The 23,516-nt window shown below is 46.5% G+C and overlaps 1 protein-coding gene across 2 annotated transcripts in view; it reads left to right on the top strand.

Moving 5' to 3' along the window:
• Nucleotides 1-4,238: 4,238 nt before the first annotated feature.
• Nucleotides 4,239-23,516, top strand: part of UNC5CL (unc-5 family C-terminal like) — a 21,073-nt gene continuing 1,795 nt past the window's right edge. The window contains exons 1-9 of one of the 2 annotated variants that reach the window (XM_014594565.3): nucleotides 4,239-4,433; nucleotides 10,849-11,866; nucleotides 12,078-13,123; nucleotides 14,085-14,394; nucleotides 15,218-15,480; nucleotides 17,176-17,276; nucleotides 17,785-17,844; nucleotides 20,113-20,207; nucleotides 20,842-20,955. In XM_014594565.3, the coding sequence (XP_014450051.1) occupies nucleotides 12,733-13,123; nucleotides 14,085-14,394; nucleotides 15,218-15,480; nucleotides 17,176-17,276; nucleotides 17,785-17,844; nucleotides 20,113-20,207; nucleotides 20,842-20,955 (1,334 nt within the window). In that variant the 5' untranslated portion in view covers nucleotides 4,239-4,433; nucleotides 10,849-11,866; nucleotides 12,078-12,732. Of the gene's footprint in view, nucleotides 4,434-10,848; nucleotides 13,124-14,084; nucleotides 14,395-15,217; nucleotides 15,481-17,175; nucleotides 17,277-17,784; nucleotides 17,845-20,112; nucleotides 20,208-20,841; nucleotides 20,956-21,107; nucleotides 23,502-23,516 lie in introns of those variants that run through there. The other variant, XM_019482763.2, reaches the window with a different exon arrangement.

Raw genomic sequence — 23,516 nt, 5'->3', positions numbered from 1 at the left:
ACATGTCCTGATGTCAGGGGGTACCATCTGTAGCTCCAAACCTCTCCTATACTACAGCCTGTGCTTTGCAGATGGGATCAGTTCTTAACATCACCAGCCCCACAATCCTCTAGTCCAGACCCCAACTGGATCCCTCCAATCAGGCAGCCTACTCCACCCTCATTCTGGGCTGCCTTGCTCCCTGCACTCTTCTTGCTCTCAGGTGTGCCCCCCCAGGACCTTTGGGCACACAAGCCCTGGCCTCACCTCCAAGAGGAGTCAGAACCACAGGCCCCCAGCTCTGGGCATCCTTTGCAGTTGGCACCTGGCTCTTTGACCCTTCTGATCCTGACCCCAACATTGATTAGTTAAGGGTGCCTCAAGTCAGGCTTCTGAGTACCTAGCCCACACTCTTACATGGGTCCACCTTCTTGGACCCCATGACAGGGCTACCCACACAGTCATGGAAGCTGGGGTTATTAAAGCATCCCAAACCACTTTTCACCAGGGTAGTAACTAGCCTGGCATTTCTAGGAGCCCCACTAGACCTATCCCCTGCTGTCACTGTGACCATAAAGCCCTGTAACTGCTACTAGGACTTTCCCCACATAGTCATACCGATCCTATAACAACACTATGTTCCCAGCAGCTCCCAGCTCAGTGGTCAGGCTGAGAATTGTCTGATGGCTGAAGTGATCTGTAGCAGCACACTTGCGGTGCCTGCCACTTTAAGGGCTGAGTCAAGCAGCCAGCAGGTGCTTGATTGCCACAGCCATTTTGAAACACTGGCTGTCTATATAAACCAAGCAGTTTGCTGCTGGTGGCTCAGGTAGAAGTATTACCTTGTTGAAAGGTTGTCTGAAATATCTTGTAGGTAAGAGCAAAAGGTTCCTAGTCTCAGTCCTGAGTATATCTTCTGTCATATGGCCTCAAGCAGCCAAAGGCAAGGGAAGACAACCTAGGTAGTCCTTAAGGTATGGTATAAAACCATTTTGTCTACCTGGCTTTCCAGGAAGCTTAGCACATTCATAGTAATGAATCCTACCCTTTGTGTATAGCTTCTATTGCCTCTGTAGAGTGTTAGCTGGGGCATACCCTAGGCTGTTTTATGGTCTTTGCTGTTACTGTAATACAATATCCTGTGTCAAATGAGTTTGACACCCAGGATTTAACTGAATGCAATCCTGATGCATAAGACTGGAAGGGGACTCTACAGGTCATCTAGTTCAATCCTTTATTCAACATAGGAATCTCTTTGTCTAAATCATTCCAGCCAAGAGTTTTACCAGCACTTAAAGTCCACAACCACCCAAATTATTGGGTCCAGGGTGTAACCATCCCCAGTGATAGAAAATTCTTCCTAATATCCAGCCTTTATCTACTATTGCATTTTAAGCTTATTACTGCTTTTCTTATCCTCCATAAACATGGAGTATAGTTGATCACTATCCTCTTTGTAACAGTCCTTTTTGTGTTGGAAGACTTTTATCAAATTGCCTCTTGTCTTTTTAGCAGACTAAACTTATGCTAGTTCTTTCAGTCTTTTCTTATGGGTCATGTTCTCCATGCCTCTAATTACTTCTGTTGCTCTGCCTTTGTTGCCTTCTAGCCTGAAATTCTTAATCGATTCCTCCCTATTGGTAAAAAGCAAATCAAGAAGAGCTACTTCTCCATTATCTGTCCCTTAGCTGGGCCCAACACAATCCAGGAACTTTCTGGATGGCTTGCTGACTATTACCCTCCTGGAAGATAACATGGTAATTAAAGTTCCTCACAAGTACCAAGCAATTTGGGTACTGTGGTAAGTTTAAAACAAACAAACAAAAAAAACACGACACCCCATCCATTTCCTTTCCTGGCGTGGTGGTCAATAGTAGAGGCCTATCAGAACATCACTCTTGATGTTTTCTTCCATTACCTTAACCCAAAAACTTTCAACAAGTCTACCTCCCTCTTTGTTCTGTACCTCCAGACAACTGGATGTCACTTGAATAAATAAGTGACACTGCTTCCTTTATCCCTTGCCTGTTCTTTCTGAACAAGTTATACCCACCCATGATCATAATCTAGTCTAGAGGTAACCTCTAGCTCTTGGTTCTGTGTTGGTTGTGACTGCTCCACTTAATTGACAAGTCTTACTCAACTAAAACTGAAATAACAATGTGTACGTGCACTTGCACACAAACACTTTTTTTTATAAAGACGTTCTTTTACACATGCACACAGAGCAGAGGGGAAGAACTGTGCAATAACTCGGAAATAATTTCTCAAACACCGTATTTTTTTCCTTTGTTACTCAGTTTAATGAGCCAACCGATTCAGTGGTAACTTATTTACAGTAATAAAAGGTGAAGTCATGAGATTTTGTATTGAAAACATGTACTCAACAGTCATGCTACACATTTCTGCATCTTACAGTAATCTTACTGCAGTTTTAGACTTCTACCCTATGCCTGCAATATCTCTTCAGAAAGGAAGAGATGTGATAATTGAGTTACTCAATCACATTTGATTTCTTCTTTAACAACCTTAGTCCATTGTGTCCCAAGAGGTTTTTCAGTATATTCAGCGGTAGTCTCCCAGATGCAAAACATTTATTCACTTGAATATGCTGCTGAAAACCAGGACATTGCAATGTGCTGTACTCTTGAAAATCAATTGTCAAATCAACAGCTGATGGAACATGCAAGTCAATGTGGCTTTGTTGAGCTGCACCAGCAGAAGATCTGCCCAGAGCTTTCTGCCTCTGATCAAGCGAGAAGAAAGTTCACAAGGGATGTTTCTCTTGGTCTCCATCATATATTTTATCTAGGGCTCACCAGACAGTCTTGCATGGTTAAATCATATATATGTGATAACTCTTTTGTACCCTTTTAGGTGTGTGGGTATAGTTAAGATAGTACCACCTATTTAATAATCTTTCATGTAGACAAGCTGACCTGGGTCTCTTGGCATGCAAGCAGGCAGCTAGCCTGCAGTAAACTTCATTACAATATTTTCAGTACCTGAGCTAGCTATACCACAGCTCCCCACTTACGTCAACACAGGCTGTAATCCTGCCTCCAAGTCCAGCTCAAACCTATCCTGTGTACTGTAAATTCCTCTGAGGCCCAGTCCTGCAGCCTTTATCCAGGCAAAGCTTTCAAAGGACTTCAGTGGAAGTGCTGAATGCAGGATTGGGCTGTGGCTTCAATTTCGAATTCTTTATGAGAAGAGTCTTTACTAAAGAAAAAGGCCTAGGCTAATTGAATCTCTTTGAGATCTTGGACAAACCTTAATTTGCTCAACTCGGCCCATAAGTGAATGGGGTAAGAAAATAAGACTACCATTGCAGACAAGTGCAGTGTCTGAGCTGAGTTCTACTGCTGAAATTACCCATTAACTATGGGAATGTACATGGTGAGTGCTTAAAGCCTTTCTAGGGAATGTGACTTATTGGTCTCCTCCAAGTTAAAAAGCCCCTGGGTCTGTTTATAACAAAACACACATTTGGATCAAGAGCCTTGTGTTAACTCAGAATTTTATGCTCTGGAGTAGAGCTGTCCTCCCTGCCCTCCCTCCCCCCAAAAAATAGAAAAAAACCCCAAAAAACATTTTTTTAGGTGAATAATACAAATTTAGCAATGCTGAATGTTACCCAATATTAATTGATTTGGCAGAATGTTTCTGTTTGGGGGGGAGGGGAATCTGAAATTCAAAAATCCTTTTTTTGCTGATTCTGTTCTAGAATGATTCATCTCCACCTCTGACAGTTCTGACCCCAAGTCTATGGATCAAGGGCTTACGCAGAAGGCAGAGTAGCAGTAGGGATGCACCTTTATAGACAAGCTTAAGCACATCTGATTTAGTTACTGTGAGCCTGAGTGCACTGCATTAGATGCTGACACACTGAGGGTTTGGAACAGTCAGTCTTACTACTGTAATGTTATTCACATCTGTGCAGATAGCCATCACAAGGCCTGGTTTATAGGCCCTGTTGCTAAACCTTAGTCTGGAATTGCTGTGCTGATTGAATTGCTTTCCCTTCTCCACAAAGGGGTCATTTTAAAAAGGCTTCCTTTATTTTCTCTGGGTTAAGGTTCAATTTTCACTGAACAGGAAGATAAGTAGGACACGTCTGTACCACTGTACCTGGATGTCTAGTTGTAACAGTTGCCCTTCCAGCAAGTACAAAGTTCTTTTCTTTGAGTTTGCTGATCACAGGAACAAGATCTATTGTAAGAAATGTGATTGAAAAAATCCAATCCCTCTCCAGCAGTTGCTGCAGAAGCATATACCGACCAGAGCAGAAAAGCCAGGCCACACCTTCCAGTTCAAATAATCCAGCCCTTCTGTGCCTCACACTGAGAAACTCCCTCCGCTGGGAATTCAGCATTTTGCTCGGGTGCTGCAGACCTGTGCTCTCAGCTTGCCATGTAGTGAAGGGATGAGCTGGGATCCTTCTGGAGTCTGAGGTAAGCCCTGAATTTTGTGAGTGTTAGGAGAAACAGTGGCAGAACAACCTCCAGAGCCAGCCATATTTATACAGATCATTTAACAACTGGAAACACCTCTGCCTGTTTGTCTGAAATTATACTCCTGTCCTCCAAAAGATCCTGAAAGAGGTGTAATAACTTATTATTGCTAGTTAATGAAGAACAGTCCTTGGATCTTTTAAAGCAGTTGCCTGCCAGCTAACACCAGAGTATAGTCACTCTGTCCAAGAGGACATTCCCAGCCACCTGTCCATCAAGAAAAGATTTCTGCTGGCTGAAATCAATACAGTTTATGGTATTTTCTCTCCTAATAAGGAATAAAATACACTGCAACCCAGCTATATAAGTCACATTAGATGAGGTTGACAAGGTAGCCCTGGTGTGACTGCAGTGTTATAGATATACCCAGGCTAGCGGGGTGCAGTAGCAGTCTAGCTGTGGTAGCATGGACCTAATGCAGGCAGAAAAGTCCACCGGAAAAGTAGTTGTTGTTCTGTGCTAGACTGTTACCAGTACTCCAGGTAACTAGCTGAGAGCCAGCTCAGGTGTCTGTACTAGCATGCAGTCACATTCACAGACATCTTCTGGGGTGCCCATCACCACAATGAGATCTGAGCTCTTTTATTTATGAAGTCTCTTTGGGATAAGGACATTTCCCATTCCAACAAGAAGCAGATGCTCCCATTTCCTTAAATCTGTACTTCCTCCCTTTTATTCCTTCCTATGACTCAATAGAAAACACTTGTTGTCAGGTAAATTATCTCCATTCCTTCCCTCTCCCCCACCCCATTAAGAAAATGTTCTCCTTTTTCATTTCGCTCTGCTGTAGTCATGGGTCATAACAACTGCTGTCCTCTCCCTTCTTGGAAGTCATGGCTTGCTATGGTTGTGATATCAGCCCACCCGCTTGTTTCCTCTGGACGTGCTATCCTCACTCAGATCTGAAGCTTGTTTGGGTTACTTCTTGGGTACAATTTTCCAGGAGTGTGTTCTGCACTCTTGTTCTGCTTCTTGGCACCAGAGGTTACAGGGTTTGTCGATGAGGGTTTGTCTCTCAGTTCTGCCTTTGGATGCTCCGGTCCACAATGTGAATTGCTGTAGTGCCCTGGATTTCAGTAGAGCAACGTTAACTTACACTTACATGGGCATAAGCAATTGGTGACGGACAGGGGGGACAAGGCTGAACTCCTCAATGAGTTCTTTGCCTCAGTGTTCCTAAGCGAGGGGCAAGACAAGTCTCTCACTGGGATTGTAGAGAGGCAGCAGCAGGGCACCAGACTTCCATGCGTAGACCCTGAGATTGTGCAGAGGCACTTGAAGGAACTGGATGCATTTAAGTCGGCAGGCCTGGATGAGCTCCATCTGAGGGTGCTGAAGGCACTGGCTGACGTCATTGCACAGCCATTGGCGGGAATATTTGAGCACTCATGGCGCATGGGCGAGGTCCCGGAGGACTGGAAAAGGGCCAATGTGGTCCCCATTTTCAAGAAGGGGAGGAAGGAGGACCCGGGCAACTATAGGCCGGTCAGTCTCACCTCCATCCTTGGCAAAGTCTTTGAAAAAATTATCAAGGCTCACATTTGTGAGAGCCCGGCAGGACAAATTATGCTGAGGGGAAACCAGCATGGGTTCATAGCAGGTAGATCATGCCTGACTAATCTAGTCTCTTTTTATGACCAGGTTACAAAACACCTGGATGCAGGAGTAGGGGTTGACGTCATTTACTTAGACTTCAGGAAGGCCTTTGATACAGTATCCCACACCATACTGGTGAACAAGTTAAGAGGCTGTGACTTGGATGACTACACAGTCCGGTGGGTGGTGAATTGGCTAGAGGGTCGTACCCGGAAAGTCATAGTGGATGGGTCGGTATCGACCTGGAAGGGTGTGGGCAGTGGGGTCCCGCAGGGCTCGGTCCTTGGACCGATACTCTTCAATGTCTTCATCAGAGACTTGGACGAGGGAGTGAAGTGTACTCTGTCCAAGTTTGCGGATGACACAAAGCTATGGGGAGAAGTGGACACGCCGGAGGGCAGGGAACAACTACAAGCAGACCTGGACAGGTTGGACAAGTGGGCAGAAAACAACAGGATGCAGTTCAACAAGGAGAAATGCAAAGTGCTGCACCTAGGGAGGAAAAATGTCCAGCACACCTACAGCCTAGGAAATGACCTGCTGGGTGGCACGGATGTGGAAAGGGATCTTGGAGTCCCAGTGGACTCCAAGATGAACATGAGTCATCAGTGTGATGTAGTCATCAGAAAAGCTAATGGCACTTTATTGTGCATCAGCAGATTCATGATGAACAGAACCAAGGAGGTGATATTTCCCCTCTATCGGGCTCTGGTCAGACCGCAGTTGGAGTACTGCGTGCAATTCTGGGTGCTGCACTTCAAGAGGGATGTGGATAACCTGGAGAGGGTCCAGAGAAGGGCCACTCGTATGGTTAAGGGCTTGCAGGCCAAGCCCTATGAGGAGAGACTAGGGCACCTGGACCTCTTCAGCCTCTGCAAGAGAAGGTTGAGAGGCGACCTTGATGCTTTACTCACCAAGGCGCCCCTGGGGGTTACAAGAAATAATGGCCACAAGCTAGCAGAGAGCAGATTTAGACTGGACATTAGGAAGAACTTCTTCACAGTTCGAGTGGCCAAGGTCTGGAACGGACTCCCAAGGAAGGTGGTGCTCTCCCCTACCCTGGGGGTCTTCAAGAGGAGGTTAGATGGGCATCTAGCTGGGGTCATCTAGACCCAGCACTCTTTCCTGCCTATGCAGGGGGTCGGACTCGATGATCTATTGAGGTCCCTTCCGACCCTAACATCTATGAATCTATGAACCACCTGAGCATCCAACCCTTTGTTTCTGGGGCAGGGGGTGTTTTAAACGCTTCCCTGCTGATAAGGTTTTCTTTTGAATATAGACAGATAAACATATTGCACAGGGTTTAAAGCATGTGGTGACTTAGAAGTAGAGCAGCTTCTGTACTCTTATCAGGCCATGTGCCCACTCTTACCCCACAGTAAATGAAACTTAAGCCATGCAAAATTAGCTCTGCTCTTCTATGGAGTAATTACCCCAATTAGGTTTTAGTTATTGTGAGATAAGAGCAGGCATATGGACAGTTACACACCTTATCTCTTTGGTACTCGCATTGCACTTCTATTGGAGCAAGGATCTTGGGTATTTTACGAGAGAGAGAGAAAGGTGGTGTGTACACAAGAGCAGCTATGAGCCAAAGAGCAGCTTTTATAGGAGAAAGCAAAGCTGTTCTTTGTGCCTCTCCTGTGTCCCAGGCACACAAACTGAATCAAATCTATTCCCTCTATTTAGGACCATGTTTGTAAACCTAGCCTCCCAATACAGTGCCATCTGAGTGGATTGCTAGTAGACAAAATGTTATTAGCAGGGTGGGTTGCTGATGTCTCTGCGTACATGGCACTTGAGGGACACCGTGTTTGAACCCTTGGCTGCATTCCCATGCCAACCTTACAGAAATAATGCTTGCTGTCATGTTTTGAGGCTCGCTGGGAATATGTTCCTTGATGTGGCCCTTGGGGTTCAGATTGGCATTGCTCTTTATTAGCTGGACCTTTAAGCTACTGGCCATTTGTGTTGCTTCTGGCTATGATGCTTTTGTGTTTAATTGGCACATGGAAAAGCTTCAATGATTTCTAGTGCTCTCCTGACCATCATGGTAACCAGTGACCTCTAGTTCCCAGATAAATGCAGCACCACCAGCAACAGAGCAGCCTTTCCCACATACGCCACTCTCCCATGCAAAAACTAGCAAGGAGTCCAGACACCCGGGGCAGCAGGACGTGTGGGTGAAGCAGTGATTTCTAACTGTCGCTGTGCTGCCAGTGTGATTGTGAGGCAGAAGCAGTTTCTGTCCCACAAAGTTGGCATCTAGGACTGCTGCTTAGTTATGCTGTTGCTCCCATGCTATATATATGTACTTGGTTTCAACACTGCCTGAAGCAGCCATCTTTAAGGTTCATAAGGGGGCTCAATCCTTTATTTCTCTTAGGGCATGTCAACATGTGCTTTCACACATGCCTAAACATAAAGCGCATTTGCCTAAAACTTATTAAGGCAATTTAGGCACGTGCCTACATGTGCATGCATAAAGCAGGTATCAAATTTTTGAGCAAATAGCTAAACTGTGTTGGCAAACATGTAGATGCGCTAATGTGCATTAACACGGATGTGTGGGCCGATTTTGGGACTAAAGTTAGTCCTGTCAATGGGCACACACCGATGAATGTGCATTAGCGTGCCTACACATTGGTTAATGCGCTTTAGCTATTCATGCATAAATGTGATACCTGCATAAAGCAGGTATCAAATTTATGCATGAATAGCCTTAGATTGCCATTTTAAGGTGCATTAAGGATGTGCATGTGTAGAAACGCACTTTTAATGTGCCTTAAATCCAGCTAATGCACATTAAATGAGTATGTGTAGACCCACCCTTAGCCTGTCATCTCAGGGTGGCAAGAATAGGCTTATGTCTATGTAGGAATGTTGGATTGGAATAATCTATGGTGTGAATTTGGGCTGATCTAGTTAGACAAGAGCAAAGGCTTGTGTTCAGGCTCTCCATTTTCTTTGAGTGATCATCTTGATTTACCTGAAGTCAGTTGGGACCAAATTTCAGCAAAATCAGCATATGCGTGGCCACACAGGGATTTCATTGGCTTAACAACATCAGTTTAAAAACATATTTCATCTCAGGTTTATGTTTGAGGTTTATCAGGACTGGCTGTTGTGGCTTCAGAACTTAATTTGAATGAACTTTCAAGCACAGATAAGCCCTAAATTATACAAGGATAAATGTCCTAAGTAGTCAAGGCTTTAGGAATAAAAGTGATATGCTTATCTCTCAAAATCTGATGCAGGGAGTTCCTTAAACTCTTTGAGTCCTTCTATTGGTCTCAGAAGCTCTGGGACAGCACAAATATTCTTTGCAAGGCTTAGGAAAGTGTCTCATAGTGACGTGGCTGGCCACCTTTTCTGCTGATAAGAGAAAAGCTATCACATAGCCCTACTCTGTAGAGGACATTTGAGAGGCAACGTTCAGTCAGAGATGAAGAAAATGTGTTTTTTTTTTATGGCTACAGGAAACTCTACAGAGTAAAAAGCAAATACAGGAAGAAAATATTTCAGAAGAGAGAGTGGAGGCAGCAGTATTGCACCAGGTCTTTCATAACAAACCCTCACCCTTCTCAAGGTTTAGGTGACCACAAAAATCATGCAGCTCTGTTGTTCTTTCAAATGGTACATATTGTGGTATCTAGTGTTAGGTGCTCTGCAGTAGGAAATGCCTCCTCCCTCAACTGACACGGTTATGCTAGGAAATCTCTTTAAATGTAGGCCAACTCCAGGTATACACTGGGAGGCTGTTGATTGCAGTAGCGCCCTTGGAGTCTGCAGTCAGCTCTGGGGTGGAGCCTGCGGAGAGCTTCTTTACTAGTGAAGGGGGAAGATCCTGGTTTGACTCCTGTTAAGATTGCAGAATGGGAAACTAAGGAAATCACCTTTGTATGTATTAACTGAGCCCACTTGATTCAGGCTCCTCAGTAGGCAATGTTCTGGCAGCCCCTAAAAATCTGTCTTGATACTTTTCAGAACAGAGCCACTTCTTAATGCAGGGTATATCTATGCTGCTGTCATTCCTGGCCAGTGGCTTGTAAGACTCAAGTGTAGCTTGGCAGTTGGAGAAGCTCACTAAATAATTCTGCACCTCGTTTGTGCTATGCTCCATGCTGCTGTTGCCATGCTGCTTAGCAGGACCCACGCTAGATAATTTAAAACTTGCTTAGGCATGTCCACACCAGCTGCACTCACTGCAGTGATAAATGTAGACAGATATATCCTTAGCATAAAATCCTGGCCCAAAATGAAGTTAGTGGGACTCTTACTGTAGACCCCAAATGAAGCCAGGTTCTCACCCCTTGTGTTCACTATTAAAACAGTGAGGCAATGAAACAGATTGCCCAGAGATGTGGTGCAGTCTCCTGCACTGGAGGCTTTCAAAAGGAGACTGGATAAGGGATGATTTAGGAATAGCAGTCTTGCATTCATGTATGCAGATGGGCCCAAATGACCCTCAAAGTCTCTTCTATCTTTCTAATTCTTTGTGAATTAATTCAGGCTTCTCTGAGAACTGGGAAACAAAACCCATTCTGGCTCTGCATTTACCAGTGTCTCTCAGTTTGCATCAGGACTGTTTAAATCTTTTTTTTTTTTTGCATTAGAAAAAAACCTTTTCCACTAAAAATTAAAATTGTGAAAATCTTTCACTGTGACTGAAAGTTAGGCCAGTTCTAATTATGATCTATATCATTTGCTTTTCATATTGTAACTCGGTCCCTTTTCCTCTTCTGTTGTTTTTCAGTGTCGGTGATGCAAACCAGAGGAGCACAGGGTGGTTAAAGCGAGCTTCCCTCTCTACCATCTCCCAAACAGATTCATGTTCAAGACTTCTGCAGACAACTATATAATGTGCAGCAGATGTGTAATGTGTGAGTCACTCTCCAGCTTTCCAGGGGACAATAGATGGATTGCTCCGGACTCGGTGTTTTCCAATCTTAGCACATTTTCCAAGTGCCTTTTATTATTTTCCATTCCACATTAAAACTAAATAACAACATTTAAGCTTCACCACTGTTCGGAGTGATGGACCTTGTGGAGCCTTCACAGCCAGAGACCTTTGCAGAAGAGTATTTAAGTGATCTTATTTTACAGTCCTCCACAGTTAAATTATAAGACTTATAAGAGACATCACCAGTATACAGAGTTTAGAGAGCTACAAAACAGCTGCATGTGACATGTCGTCATTTATTTCCATGACCGTTTGAGAAATGACTGAGAATCCACAGGATGCAAATTACTAGAAACTTGCAGGATGGAGTGAAACATAAATAATGTGTCTGTGTGTATGGACCAATGCAGTCTAGAGACGGTGACAGGTAAAAAATCAAGAGGAGGGAAATGAGTGGAGCACTGTCTGAACTCCTACCCCCTCTGGATTGCAACTGCTGTTTCCAAGAGGCTGTGGAAAGGAACCCACCAGTGAACATTGTGAATGACCTTCATTTATCACTGTGACTGTCACTCTGTAATCATGTACTGCAAAGCTTTTGCCAAATTCCCAGAGAGGAAGGCATTTAAAATGCCTGTGTGATTTGTGTGACTAGTAGAGATGATGGTGTTAGCAGACAGCAAGCCAAGCATCCCTGAGCCCTTTTAAACATCAGCTCAGAGTCTACCTGAACCAAACAAACTCCAAACAGGGTTTGTTTGGGCTTCATTCACCATCAAATACACAGATTTGTTCCTGGCAAAAGCTGTGTTTGCTGTGGCAGAGTCTGGCTGTTTCTTGCCTTGATGACTGGGCTGCTTTCGTGAATGAGGTACAGCATCACTGTGGGCCTTTAATTGTGTTTAATTTTGATTTGGTTTTGTTTGGCCTAGATTCTGAGACCTCTTTTTTTTTTTTCTTTTTCAAGAAGAGGTTTGCAAAGAAAGATGAATGGGAGGAGTCCCACACTGTTTGCTTGCTGATGTGGAGATCAGAAAGTGCCAGTATCTCACAATACGCATTACACCTTGTTTCCCTTTCAGGGCTGCAGGAGGAAGCTGTAAGATGATTTATTAGCGGTTGGCTAAGCAGAAAAGAAAAAGCAGAACAAATACATCCCTGCGCTGTCCTAACAGAGAAGGAGAGAGAGAAACTGTGTCTTAAATCCATGGCTGTAATAAACAGTTATTTGTTCAGCCACACAGCTGTACCATCAGGAACAGAGCTCAGGGCTTTGTTTGCATCACTAACACTGAAAAAAGACTCTCAACACTGTCTTGCTGCATCACCATCCTCTACATCCTGCTGCTGTGTGTTTTTAAGGGTTTTGAGGATTACATTGGCAGCTTCTGGCTTAAATGACTACGTGTTCCTCTGCATCCTGGTATCATGAGTTGTCTAGCTGGCCCTGATGAAAGAGCATTCTTGGGGCACATCTTGGCCCACTTCCTGTTGGATATGAAGGAAGCAATCACTGGGAAAACTTCACTATAGAATGAGGATAACTTTGGGGATTCAGAGCTCCATAAATGAGTCCTTGTAACAGGGCTGCACTGCTAGTCCATGATTAAGGAGCTTGTTCCAAAGTACATTGCCTTGCTACGATCCTGGCAGATTTGATGCGACTGGAGGTTGTTAGTCTAAACCACTTCTGAGCTCTGGGAGAAGGAAAAGTGGCACAGCTGGTGCCCAGGGCTCATGGAGAGATTCCTTGAGCAGAGTCTTTTAACACGGGTCACAGTGGTCTCTATCTTTGTCACCTCTGTCCTGCTCTTAAGTAAATGCTTGTACTCATGGTGCCCCAAGCTGCCCTGCCTTCGCTATGTGGAACGAAGAGGCAGGCAGGGCATGCTGGACTCTATCCCTGTGCCCCTTCCCAACCTGGAGGTGGTGTCTACCATGCCTTGCCCCACGGTGACTCTGGAGGAGGTGGAGGGGTTTTATCGGGAGCTGCACACTCCAACTGGGGGCAGGATGGTGGTGAAGCAGCTGCTGAACAAGTTGCTGGTCTATGTAGGCAAGGAGGTGGACCACAGGGGTGATTGTCTCATGCTGATGGAGATGGGCATCTCACTAGCCATTCCACCAGGTAAATCTTTGCCAGCCCCTTTATCTTTGCTTCCTTCCTATGGCCATCTCTCACCCCATGTTGTACCAGGAGATAGGCCGTTCGCATGCATTAACGCTGATTTATTTTGGATGCTAACAGTGGAGCTGAAGATGCAGGGGGTCATCAACAGTTGAGGGGACAAAGTCTGAAGGGGATGGTCAGTAGCCAGTAGAGGCAGTCCACACTGATGTGGAAGAGTGGAGCTGAGAGCCAGCCTATTCAAAAGGCCCAAAGCTTTGAAATTCACTTCCCCACTTAGGCTACCCTTCTGGGCAGGCTGCAAACCCATCTTCTTTGCCAGGGGATTGGGGAAGGAGTGGATGAGCAGAACAAAAGGCACTGGGGGTTGTATCTGCATAGCACAATGAAGGTGCAACTGGGCCAGGAGGTGGTATATCCTTGCTAAACTTTAATCAAGCTGGAGACAGTAACAGCAGTAAAGAAACCAAGCTAGTAACCCCAGTACGTACCTAGTCCCTGATGGGAGGTACAGCCCACACTAAGCTCTATGCCACTGCACCGTCCCCAGTATGGTTACCAATGCTAGCCACATTGGAGAGACCTCAGGTCCTTCTCCTTGTGCTGCAGTCTTACCTTCATTGTGCTATGGACCCATCCTAGGTCTCCTGAAGGACTGTTACGAAGGAAGGACTGTCTTTCCTCCAGTGGTAGCCAGCTGAGTGATGCAATAGCTCTTGTAACCTTCCTATGAGAGATGGTCCTTTCTAATGGACCCAGAGTTGGGGATGGGCACTGAGCAAGTCACAACACACTCATCCGGCACTTTGTCATGTCCCCCTGGATAATCTTATGTGATGCATAAGATTAGAGGAATTGGGGGTAGGGGGGTGGGGAAGGGGGGGGATGGGAAATCATCATAGAAAGAGCTGGAGCAGGTCTGTGTGAGACTAACATTCAGCCTTGCTCATTATGATTGCAGGGGCAGTAGCACTGGGACAGACAAAGAAGGTCTCTTTGGTGCTCATCTGGGACCTGTCGGATTCTCCCCCGCTGTCCAGCTCACAGGCCCTCATCAGCCCTGTTGTGTACTGCGGGCCCCACGGTTCGGTGTTCCAGAAGCCGTGTCAGCTAGTGTTCAAGCACTGTGCAGGGAGTGCAACGCAGGCAAGGGCTTATACTAGCAACACCGACCTCCTCAGTTCTAAGGTTTGGTGCCCCGTCCAGGACAGAGAGGAGCTCAAGGCAAGAACCACTAGGGACGAGTGCCAGATACAGCTCTTGCACTTCAGGTTAGTGTGTTTTACATCTGCTTCATGTCCTAGCACTTGAAACCCTGAGTCAGCCAGAGTCTCGCGAGCTGTGTGAGCAGCTGGGAAGCAGTATGTCCCGAGATGAGCTGGGCATCAGGGTGCCTGGGCTCTATTCCCCAGCTCTGGCACTGACTCACTTTATGACCTCGGGTAAGTCATTTAAGGTACCACTTCCCAAGTGATTGCCTAAAGGTGGGCACTTAAATCCATTGTCAAGCAGTTAAATAGATGGCTGGGCTGAGAGCTGTTAAGTGCCCCCCTGCTCCTCTTGCCCTCCGTACCTGTGTAAAGGAGGCTTCTTGATTAGATCTTTGTGTCTCACTGTAGCTCTCTGAAATCAGGACTAGTTCCCGGTTCTTTTAGAGCAATAAGGAAGTCTCCGCCATGTGCCAGCCTGTAATGACTCACTGCCTGGCCAATAGGCTCCTGAGACTATGCTCCCTGCAGACTGCAAGACCTGAAGGGGATGATAACCCTGTGTAGATGTGATCCCTACCCTGTATCACATGCACACTGGAGCACTTGGCTCTCAGAGGCTTTGAGGTTCCCAGCTGTAGAACTTTGCTCCTGGGACTCAACTTCTGCCACCTCCAGACAGAGATTTTCCTTGTTCCCTCTTCCCCCTACAGGATTCCTCCCTCCCTCTCCACAGACAGTGGTGTCCACTCCTGTGACCCATGGGCCCAATTCCCAGGACCTTCTCTGATTCCACCCTTTATTGGTGCAAAGTAGGATCCTTCCAGTCCATGTTTTAACCCTTCTGTCCATCTGCCCTTTCTCCTGCTGTCTGGATCCCCCACAGCCTCTACACCTGTGTCCTCGAAGCTCCATGGAACTCGGAGGCTCGGAAGTGGCTGCAGCTGGCCATCTTCTGCTCCCCACTAGCTGCTGACCAGACTCACTTCCAAATCCGCATATACTTCCTCAACAACACACCCTGTGCCCTGCAGTGGGCAGTTACCAATGAGCAGCCCTTTCGAGGAGGCCTCTGTGGCCCAGTCCAGATCTTCAATTTCACTGGCAGGACCAAGGATATGTGCCTGGCTCTCAAGTACCTCTCGGATGGTAAGAGCAGTGGCTGCACCCGGGCTGGATTTTAACTAGTGATCTAGAGGTGAAGGGCCATGTTCTGTTCATACTAATGCAGTTAGCGGGATTGTGCTGGTGTGCCTTAGAGCAGCAGTCAGGTTGTTATATAAGCCCTGGGCCATCCAGACCTCCTTCCTTTTCCTTTGTCTAGACCTTGACCCTGGTTCTGCACTGCAGATCAGAAACGGTTGTGCTGAGATCAGCAGGATGAAATGGTGAATGCAGAATCGGTCCCGTCAGTGCAGGGCTTTCATCTAGGTAGAAAGTGCTTGATTTGTCCCATCTTTCAGGGACAGGAGGAAACCCAGTCATACTGAACAGAGCTGGGCAGATACCACCAACACAGTTCCAGAATTGTTTCTCTCTGTTACTACACGAACATACTTTTCCAGGACTGACACCCATTCACTCCCCTCAAATGTTCTTTTCTAATGAACTGGTCAGCTGGCAGGGATGTTCATGGAAAGCTGATTACAAGCAAATATTAGGGGATCCTTGCAGAGAGGGAATGCAAAGGTAGCCTGCCTAACCCAACCCGCCTAACTCAGACATGATTGCTGTCTGCTGTTTTAGATCTAGAGCATCAGGTTCAAGCCTCATATCGTTACAGAGCTATTCACTCCTGCCATCTGACACAACAAGTTATGCACATCCAGTCCTGAAGGAAGAACCTACTGCATGGTCCTTGTATCCAGTCCAATGTTCTGGGTTCAAAATGCTCCCCAGCAGGGATTAATGAGAGAATGGATTTGGAGTGATGAATAAATTGGAGAAAAAATGACTTCCTTGTGGATGATTCATGAAGAGGAAGATTGGCCTAATAAATAACTTGTTATGAGCTGTCCTTCCAGTTCTATCATAAAGCCCTTTTACTATAGGAAATGCGGGAAGTGTTTAGTGGGAATCATTGAGAAATCCAGTCATACATATTTCCTTTTAGCTAAAAGCCCATTTATTTCAATCCATTTATGCCAGCACACCCAGAGATACCAAAGACTAATCGACTGATAATATTTGCCTCTGGGCGTGTGTCCTCCAAGGCAAGAAAATTGCCACACTGGCTCTGTGCTGGATTTTATGAAAGGCCAGGAGTTTTCAAGGCAGGTGCTACAACTACAGGGACTGAGCAAAGAAAATGTGGCTAAAGCTCCAGGAGTTGTTTGTTCTTATTAGCAATTAAATAAAAATAATATCCTGCCAGCTCCTGTTTTGCTCCCTGATAACTAACTAGCAAAAACCCTGTTGACTTAGACCTGTTGTGACAGTGCCTAAACATGAATGTCAGGAGGTGTCATGCCCTAGAGATGTCTCTTCCATGGTCTGCAATAGATCTTTCGAACAACCAAAGAAAAGAAAATTCCTACCACGTTGTACACGGAGCTGTGGCAAAGGAGAGATTTTTAGAGCTACAGGCTCTACTGGTATAAACCAGCACAGATCCACTGAAGTCAGCAGAGTTGCACTAGTTTCCACTATCTTGAGGCTATAGGGAATGCTAGCTGTTTGCAGAGGATCTCTCCTCTTTAGTCAGGAATCTCACTGTCATGTCTTGGTGCTTTGATGCAAGAAGTACAGAAATCTGCAGGGTAATTAAATAACAGGGAGGTGTACCTCAGTGTGAGGCCACTACTGCCATTCAGAGCTTCACTGGAACCATTTCACCCCCTGCAGGTTGGGAAAACGTGGATGACAGTAGCTGCCAGGTTGTCCCCCACCTCCACATCTGGCATGGAAGATGTCCATTTCGTTCCTTCTGTTTCCGGAGGAAGCAGGTAGCCCCCTTGCTGTGTCTGTGCAAATGGCCCTATCTATTCATTGCTCAGAACTTACTATGTGATTTTAAAAATCCCCCCAAAGAGCATGGTAGTGGTTAAAACAGGAGTTGCTGCTCCCCCCCCCCAAGTTCACTCCCTACCTCCAGGGGTCATGGCAGTTGTTAGAACAAGAGACTGATTTATATTCTTATAATTTGTTCCCCTCTCTGTGCCTCCATTTCACCATCTTCAAAATGGGGCCAATAAATGCCCACTTTCCTGGGACACTTTCCTGGGGGCTTGCAAGGGACAGTTAATGAATGCCAATAGGAGGAAAGGCATTGCAGAAGGATAGAGCACAAATACAAATACTTGTTGCACAAGAGAAAGGAAAAACAGGTTCCTAATTCTCTTCTTTGTCCTGAGGAGCATTAATACTGAGCTGGGGGTTTATGGAGAGGAGAATTCATTTGCTCAGACCTGCTTTCTTCACAACTCTTTTTTAATTTCCCTTTGAGCTATTCAGAATGAAGAAGGGGCCGTGCCTAGCGGTGAAATCATTGTGACAATGCACACCTACCAGAGCGTGAGTCCTGCACTTCTGCCTGAGTAGCAATCTCCCTGCTCAGTCTAGCTACCTGATTATCAATTAAACCTGGCTACCTAATCTGTCTCTTTACCCTACTTAAGGCTACCTGGTAGATTAGTCCATTGGCATCTTAGGTATGTGAATATCTGCCAAACACCTGTACATACATACCCTGTTTAGCTTATCTAACTACTTAATCTAATACATGCAATGGTAATGCATGCATCACTGTAGCATCAAGGTGGAAATATGGGTCTATACCAATCTGTGGTGTTCTCTGGTATTGAGGACCAGATCCAAAAAAGGTACCTAAATAGGAGCTTGCACTTGTGTATCTTTTTGTGTTTGGCCTTGAGTGCATTCCCCAGTCATGACATGCTGAGGGCCAGGATGGATTTTATTGTGTGGGAGGCAAGAGCTTGAGGTCACTTCTTAATCCTTCCATCTCTCTATGCCAGCCAGAACCGTGGTTCAGCCTTTTCTCTCTCAGAAAACACTTATGACACACAAAGGAGGCCATTTCCCATGAGAGAAACTCTGAGCAGCAGTAGCATGGATCTGGATCTCCTCCAAGCTCAGGGCAGCTCAGATCCAGAGTCTGAGACTGTCCTTTAGGGAGGCAAGGAACTGGTCAGAGAGCCTCAGTCTGGATTTAAACTGCTTAATATGCAATGGTTCCAGGGTCCCAAATTCTGGTCCAGGGCCACGTGTAAGTAAATGATCAAAAAAGAAGCTTTAAAATGATTTACCCTTATTTTTTGTTGGTAATTTTAATAATGAGCAATACCGCCCCGCCCCGCAGGAGTCCTGGTGGATTACAAGAGCAGCTGGCAGGTTTATCAGAGCCATTTACCTTTTGTTAAAGTTTAACCATCAGCTGGGCAAAGAGATTAAACAGGGGCAGGGTTTATGTATAGAATGACTGTTTGTGTATAGATTGTATGTGTCAGCTAAATCAGCCACTTGGGATGAGATAGTGGGATGGGGAATACACTTGGATCTCACATGGGTTTCACTACAACGATTCCCAAGTACCAGTTTGGCCACTGTGTGATCAAGGTATTGATAGAAGGTGGGAACCAGGGGATACTGAATTCAGCGAGATCCCATAGCTTCCTCCACAACTGTGACCCCCTTATCACCTACACAACTCCAGCGAAGTTGGGGAAGCTGACTGCTTCCTGTAAGGGGAGCCTGGATGAGCTCCATTAGGAGAGAGGACTGTCTTTTCCACTTGCTGCAGAAAAAGGATTCATCACTAACATAGAGGGTGATGGGGTTTGTTCCACTTTCTGGCAAGGCAGTTTCACCCTTATCACAAGTTATACATGGCTTCAGTCATGCTCACGGGGTCCTGGGGTAGCAAATAAAACCAGGCACCCCACACCTTTCAAGACTCCCAAACTATAAAACCCATGTGGATATTGAGGGATGAGAGGGCAGGCTGTGGGTTAATAATGTACCTCCAGTCAGCATGGATTTTCAGACAGAGCAGGGAAGCTGCCTTCTCTTCCCCAGCCCATGAGCTAACTAGGCCATTCACCCACCCTAACACAGACTGCTCTTAGGGAGAAGGTAGTTCTTTCCCAGACCCAATGGCTACTTTACTCCTGAAAAAGTATACAGAACAGAAACGCTGAGCTCTCCACCCGTCTGAGCAATTAAGCCTGACTCCCTATCTAGAACAGCACAAAGGCTTGCTGCAAAGGGCCTTGTAGGGGGAGGACAGACCTGCAGCTAGCACAGGTGAAGAGCTGATAGCTCCAGAGGCCCAGGCTTACAGATGGACTAAATTAGCATGCCTTTTCCTAAGGCAACGGAGCTCTGGCAGTTCACACCAGCTGTCCCCCTTCTCTGGGTGTGTAATAGTGAGGGGTGGGTCCTTTTCTTGCATGAGTGCAGGTAGCATCAACAAGTACAACCACACACCCAAATGCTGATACTCACTTGTTTCTAGCCTTGACTCTCTAACTGGATGTTGCCAGACTGGTCTGCCACCCCCTCCCAACTGCATACTGGCTTGGTCTTTTGCCTATGAACCCCCTGGGATCTTCTTGCCTCTGTTGTAACATTTCTGACTGCAGCAGTTGGTCCTGATTTACACCTGTGTAAGTTCAGAATCAGGCTCTCTGTTGACCCAGTACCGGGGTTGTGCAGCAAAGTGTGACCCAGCCATATGAAGGCTGTTCCTTGAGGGCATGGTGTAGGTGGACACAGTTTGGGGAAATGACTCTTACTTTGCCTACGTCTGTCCTCTGCCTGCAGGGCCTGGAGAAGAAGTATATGGAAATCTTGAGATTTCAAGCCCCAGAAAATGGGTCACAGATGACCCGAATCTCCTCTTCCCCTCTTTGCAACAGGTGAGTGGTGGGTCTGTTAAAGAGAGGTGGTTTGTAATGGGCGTCTAGCTGTAGGTGGGAGGTAGTCTCATCTCACAAGGTCTTCTTGCCCTACTTCTGGGGTGGCAGGCACTGCAGTAGTGAGCTCTTCCCAGCTAGCTCTCTGCAGCAGCTCTTGCACAGAGCTTCCTTAGTGAGGGCTCCTACACTGTGCCCTGGGATTAGAGGAACTGGGAGAGCTGTCCATTCTGCCTGCCTATTTGTTCATCCCCTTTACCAAGGTGACTGGCACAGCTGGGGGGTAAACTCCAGCAGAAGTCCTAAATCCCAGGAATTCAGACTAGGAGAAACCTGCACTCCAGCGCCATGCAGATAACCGATGCATGAAGCGATTCCTATTGATTATGGAAGGCGGTGTATCTTCCATCTCCGAGGCAGTGGTCCGCATCCCTTTTGTCCAGGTAGCAGACTGAGTGAATGCACCCTTTCTGCCTGAAAGCAGTGTGGTGGCTGATAAGTCCTTGGCAAACCAGAGCTATACAGGCAGAGGGTGGGCTGCAGAAGAGGCAGAGCACTGGGCAGCAGGGCCACCATGTTCTTTGGAACATCAGTAGCCAGTTTGGACTGAGTAATGCTGGTGTCCCCCCTCTTCCAGAATGCCCCGGGAACTCTTTGAGCAGTTGCAGATGTTGCTGGAGCCAAACAGCATCAGTGGGAATGACTGGCGCAAGCTGGCTTCCAGGTTGGGCCTGTGTGGTATGAAAATCAGGTACTTACAAATCTCCTCTCGAGCTAAAAGAGAAGGGTGTGGGGTGGGGAAGAGGGAATGGGAGAAACGCCACTGTGCCTCCCTGAGAGCATTGCTGGATTTGGCTGAAGCCTGAAGTTGTGTCGCATATAATCTTGCTGTCTTCTTGGCAGTCTTGGATAGAAATGAGAGATGGATGGATAGAACCGGCGAGGAGCAGCCCGCTCATCTATGTTCTAAATCGGGGATCGGCAATGCAAGGCCATTTTCCTTGGCAAACCAAAATCGACCCAGACTCTGGGCAGCTTCTCCCAGCAGCTGCCCAGAGCCCGGGGAGGCTGCAAGTGGTTGCATGGAGCTCCACAGCCTTGGCACGAGTTCTGTGGCTGTGGCAGCTGTGGGGTCCAGAGCAACGCAACTCTGGCTCCTTCCCCACTGTCCACCTAGGCGCATGCATGCAGCCAGTGCCAGCAACGAGGATTGGGGCCCTTGTGGCTCTCCCATCTCTGGCTCACCAAGTCAAGGTGTGGGTGGAGGTTGGGGTGATCTTGGCACTCCAGCCAAAAATGTTGCTGACCCCTGCTCTAAATACATAATTGCTTCTGGCTGTGTAATGCTTTGCCTCCTCTTGTGCATGTTGGAAATGATCCTGATAAGAATAACAATCCTGATAAGAATAACAATCAAGCCCTTTCATTCCCTTAAGTGTTTTATGGCTGGACAGCATGTTTCTCGCTAATTAGTTTTCACCTGCAATTTCGTTTCTTGATTGTTTTTGGCCAAGGAGGTATGCCTGCATCAGAGATAAGGGCCCCCAGGCTTTGGGGCAGGTCAGGTAGGTGATGGTATTGCAGCATGCTTGAATGTAGCTGTCTTACACTCAGCCCTGCTGCACGCCACTCTGAAACATCAGGAGTCCTAGAGGATGGTTCATGAAATCTGAGGCTGGTCCTAGAGCATGTAGGTCAGTCTTATTCCATGCTTGAATCATTGGTATGGCCCATATTTACAACTGTGCTGAGTACCTGCAGCTCCTTATAAAGCCATTGAAAGCTAGGGGGTTGAGGGGCGGAGAAGGCTAGGACTGTTGATTGGGACCCATGTAGTAAATATGAGGAGGGAGCTTGAGCAAGAAAGAAAGAGGCTACCCAATGCAATGGAGTGGGGTCTTGCTCTAGCTCCTTCAGACTGTTTTGGCAGAGGTCTGAGTCAAGGCACAAAGGCATTCAGTACAAATATCCAAGGTAAAGAGACACTTGGGTATAATCTACCATAATATAGTCCTCTGGCTGACAGCTCCATAGGCCTGGAATGACAGAGACATGCATGGACTGATTTAGAGCTTATCTTGGTGAGAATCCAACCAGAGTCGGGGGCTGCTCTGCACTTCTGAAGATCTGATTGAAGTTTAGAAATGGTGCCCCTTCCTAGAAATGTAGCTGTGCATGTGCCTTGGCCAGTTTTCAACTAACTCTTTCTCCAGAGAATCCTGAACATTAGGAAACTGGTAGCAGTGCTGCCCAGTAACTTGATGAACTATTGCATCAGGTGGAGTGGAAGGTTAAAGAGTGAATCTACTTTTCACAGGAAAAGCTATGGTTAAGAGCTCAAGGCCTGACAGAGCTCCAATTAATTAACATTAATGAATCTGCCTAAATCCCCTAGTCTGCTTTGAAAGGTTTGGTCTGTTTGCTGCCCTATTCGGGCTTCCTGTGTCAGTTAACCAAATAGCTGGGACTCTGGACTAAGATATGCTTTGGAACGTCAGGAAGGGGAACCTCATGCGTTAGCCATAAGCGTGGCGGCCTTCTCAGGACACGTGAGAAGCTCGCAAGAGGAAAACTAGGATGGGATTTTGCAAGGATCCTCAGTTAAATAATTATCCTCTCATCAGACCTATCCCCTGGCTCTTCCGTTCTTCTTATTCATAGATGTTAGGGGCCAGAAGGGACCTCACAAGATCATCAGGTCCACCTGATGATCTGCCAGCTTGGTGGGCTGCCTGTTCTGTAGACATAGCAGCGAGCTCTGACTCATGATCTACTTCTCACTCCAGTACCAGAAGCGGGAGGGAGGAATTTGGTTTCCAGGGAACAGGTCCAGCAGCCTGCCACTCACAGCAGACTGACTCATGCCCCAGGTTCCCATTTAGCCTGCACATTTAGCCACACATACACACAGCTATTCACCTTCCTGCTCTGATTCTGCTAAGGAAAGATCTACCCTTGTAGTCAAAGTGCCGTGGAGGAAAAAACTGACTTGGGGCCAGTCTCTGTCCATCTTAGTTTAAACCTTTTGCTTGATGAGTAGTAACAGCTAGCATTTGCAGAGACCTCACCTCTGTACAGGAACAGATGAGTGGTGTCAAGTCCCTTTAACAAATGGCAAAACTGAGTCAGGGGGAAGTGATTTGCCCAAAGAGACAGAAGGAGTGAGACAGTAGCAGAGCCTGGATCAGAACTGAGTCCCAATTCCTGTCCCCTCTCCATTGTGCTTCGTTGTCTTGGTGTTACTAAAGGCTGTTGATAGGCTGTGTGGGGAAGCCTGGGTGCTGGGCAACTGACCCGTATTCCCCCTGGCAG

The sequence above is a fragment of the Alligator mississippiensis genome, chromosome 14 (genome assembly GCF_030867095.1).
Source record: "Alligator mississippiensis isolate rAllMis1 chromosome 14, rAllMis1, whole genome shotgun sequence".
Taxonomy (NCBI): Eukaryota; Metazoa; Chordata; order Crocodylia; family Alligatoridae; genus Alligator; species Alligator mississippiensis.
Note: the sequence above shows the minus strand (reverse complement) of the source record. Positions and strands in the feature narration are given on the sequence as shown.